Source organism: Hyposmocoma kahamanoa, unplaced genomic scaffold (genome assembly GCF_003589595.1).
Source record: "Hyposmocoma kahamanoa isolate Upper Pololo Valley unplaced genomic scaffold, ASM358959v1 91, whole genome shotgun sequence".
In the NCBI taxonomy this organism is placed as follows: Eukaryota; Metazoa; Arthropoda; class Insecta; order Lepidoptera; family Cosmopterigidae; genus Hyposmocoma; species Hyposmocoma kahamanoa.
This window is the reverse complement of record NW_020654684.1, coordinates 4,082,839-4,086,118: the sequence shown is the minus strand read 5'-3', so window position 1 is coordinate 4,086,118 and position 3,280 is coordinate 4,082,839. Positions and strand designations below refer to the sequence as shown.

The window sequence follows — 3,280 nt, the reverse complement described above, 5'->3', positions numbered from 1 at the left end:
ATGGTAGTGACGCGTAAGCTGAAGCACGACACCCCGCGCCTGAGCATGGGCGGGATCGACGTTGCCATCTCGAAGCAAATTAAACTCTTGGGTTTGATAATCGACGAAAACCTTACTTTTAACGCTCATGTCACGGAGGTGTGCCGAAAGTCCATGGCCGTGTACCACCAACTGGCGCGCGCAGCGAGGGTGAGTTGGGGCCTGCACCCTGAGGTCACGAGGACCATATATACAGCCACTGTAGAACCGATTGTATTGTACGCCGCCAGCGTGTGGGCACCGGCCGTAAATAAGCTCGGGGTGCAAAAACAGTTAAATGTCGTACAAAGAGGCTTTGCCCAAAAACTTTGCAGAGCTTATCGCACCGCCTCTCTGAACTCGGTACTAGTGCTGGCAGGGATCCTCCCTCTTGATTTACGCGTTCGCGAAGCAGCATCATTGTACGAGGCCAGGAGGGGGGTACCCCAGCCAGTATTGGGAGACAGAGAGGTGGAAAAAAATGACACCGGCGATAGATGCTCCTCATCCCGCGATGCATGTCGACCTGGAGTATAGAAGCCTGGTGGACCAGGAACAGCTGGAATCAAACAGCAACTTCAATATCCGCATCTTCACTGACGGTAGTAAGTTTGAGGGCAAGGTTGGGGCGGCACTATCCATGTGGGATGGTGCAGCCGAAATCAAAGCCCTCAAACTTGCTTTGCCGTCATACAGCACGGTCTACCAGGCTGAGCTCCTGGCGATATGCAGGGCGACTAGGGAGCTCTTAAAACTTAAGGCACACAGCTACGGAATCTACAGCGACTCTATGGCAGCACTTCAGACGGTTACCAACGTTCGTTCCCTCCATCCCCTGGCGGTGGAGACGCGTGAAAACTTACAAACCGCCACGTACCAAAAGAAACTTGTTAATCTGTTTTGGATTAAGGCTCACGCAGGATTGGAGGGAAACGAGCGTGCTGACCGCCTCGCCAAGGAAGCCGCTGTAGGTTCAAAGCGCAAGCACGATTACGACCTGTGCCCGATTTCATTCGTCAAGCGAAGCATCCGTATGCGAACGCTTGACGAGTGGAATCAGAGGTACCAGAACGCAAACACAGCCGGTATTACTAAATTATTCTTCCCCGATGCGGTGGCGGCGCACAAAATAATCAAGAAAATAAAGCCGACTGGCATAACAACGCAGCTCATGACAGGGCATGGTGGGTTTTCCGAGTACCTGAACCGCTTCGGGTGCAAGGATAACCCATCGTGCATATGCGAACCTGGCGCACTCGAAACGATCCCCCATATTTTATTGACTTGCCCAGTATTTGCTAGTATTAGGTACAATGCAGAAATTAACTTGGAGTCCAAGATGGATAAAGATAGTCTACATAAATTCATGCTAGGCAAAAACAGAGATATCTTCCTAGAATACTGTTGTAAATTAGTTAATAAGGTAGTCAATAGAAACAAAAGTGTATAAGAAAATGTATGTTTACCAAATAGTATAATATTTTAGGTTAAACATATGTAAATTAGTATAAGATAAATTGTGACACGTAGTATATAAGGAAATATAATGTAAACGAAAAATAGAAATAAGAAAAACTGATGTAATAAATTGCAACGAACTGTTAGATATTAAGAGAGCATGTACTAAAATAGCTCTAACACAATATTGCCCCTTCCTTGATCCCTAAAATTAAATAAAAATAAAAATTATAATGTTAAGCGTAAAAAAGTATAAGTCAAGCGGTAGTAGTAAACCTAGAGATGTAGGCGGGAGTACCCACCCGTTAAAGTGTGAAAGAGATGAATGCTAGAAAGATACAGTATGCGGCATGAAAGTACGAGAGGCACAAATGCGAGAACTGGTATGGAAGAGTATAATTAGGTGTACAAAGACTCCCTCTACCATGTCGGAGGTAGTAGAATAAAAAAAAAATAAAATAAAAAAATAAAAAAAACCTAACCTAACCTAACCTAACCTTTCACCAGTGGTACGTCTTCCCTTCTTTGAGTTGTTCGGCCAATTACCCTGTAAATACCTTCCCACATGGATTCCCGGTCTTGCTTTCCGCAGAAACTCTTCCAACTTAGCGTTTGGGCTTTCCTGGCTTCTTCTTGGTAGATTTCTTTGGCCTGCAGATAGCTCTCAATAACCCGCTGTCGTCTAATTGGAGCCGCACATTTGATCCGACGCTTCTTTGTCGCGACCTCGCCCTTAAGCTTGAGTAGCTCCGTATTTAACCATGGCAATCCTGTTGGCTTTTTATTCTTTGCTTTAGCTATTGTTTCATCACATGTTTTTCTAATTGTTTCTTTAATTTTGTCTACAATTGTATCTAAATCTTTACTGTTTGCTATTTTATCTACTTCTTCTCTATTGATATTTTCATTTTCCCAAACTAGAGTCAACTTCTCACCGAAGTCTCCCCAATTTGTCTTTTTTGTATTGTACAGTCTCGTTGTTCGCTTAATGTCCATTCCTTCTGATTTTTCTAATTTCAGCTCAAACAGCATTGCGACCAGTCCCCCTTAGTACAGAGCACGAAATGCTTGGGATACGGGCACACTAAATCTATCTGCCGGGAGAAGGAAGACCGCTGTAGCCACTGCGGGGGAAAGTGCTCCAGCAGGCTGAAAGGGAAACCTCCCAGATGCAGTAACTGCACTAAAGCCCAGAGTACCAACTCGGCTCCATCACACAATGCTTTCAGCAATATGTGCCCCGAAAGAACAAAATGGGATGCTATAGCGCGGTCGCGAGTCTCGTACTGCTAAGGGCGACCACGACGACCAAAGCTCACCTCCCCCTAGAGACAACAAAAGCAGGCTGCTGTAACAGAACACACCTTCCACAAAATATTAAAAAAATGAATTAGCGGAAACTCGATGTATAAAAATATAACAGTAATGAATTATTAGTGAAGGAAGTAGGCAATTTTTTTAATAACATCTAAATGTAAATAATCACATTCGAAGAATTTCAATAGCAAATGACTTCGTTGAATTCGTCTCAGTTCAGACACTTGAGCTGCAGAATAACACTTAACAATTAACGTATGAATTATCGGTTTTGCTGAGTGTATTTTTGTTAGGGTTGCTAAACTTTGGTAACTAATGAAATTAAATTATTTAATAAAATATATAATAATACTAATAAATTAAATGCATACTATCATTATTTATGCGAAAGTGTGTTTATGTATATATTACAGATAAACAATATGATAAAGTGAAATTAGCTTTACTCAAAAGTGTGTAATTTAGATTCGCAAAGCATAAAAAAAAA

General features: G+C 42.7%; 1 protein-coding gene across 1 annotated transcript; it reads left to right on the top strand.

Annotated features, from left to right (window-relative positions):
* Nucleotides 1-499: 499 nt before the first annotated feature.
* Nucleotides 500-1,468, top strand: LOC113236312. The gene has a single exon (XM_026472322.1). The coding sequence runs from the start codon at nt 500-502 to the stop codon at nt 1,466-1,468; it is 969 nt and encodes a 322-aa protein (XP_026328107.1).
* The last annotated feature ends 1,812 nt before the right edge of the window (nt 1,469-3,280 follow it).

What these genes read in the sequence shown, in the direction of transcription:
- LOC113236312 (XM_026472322.1), top strand. Translation starts at nt 500, where the DNA reads ATGACACCGGCGATAGATGCTCCTCATCCCGCGATGCATGTCGACCTG.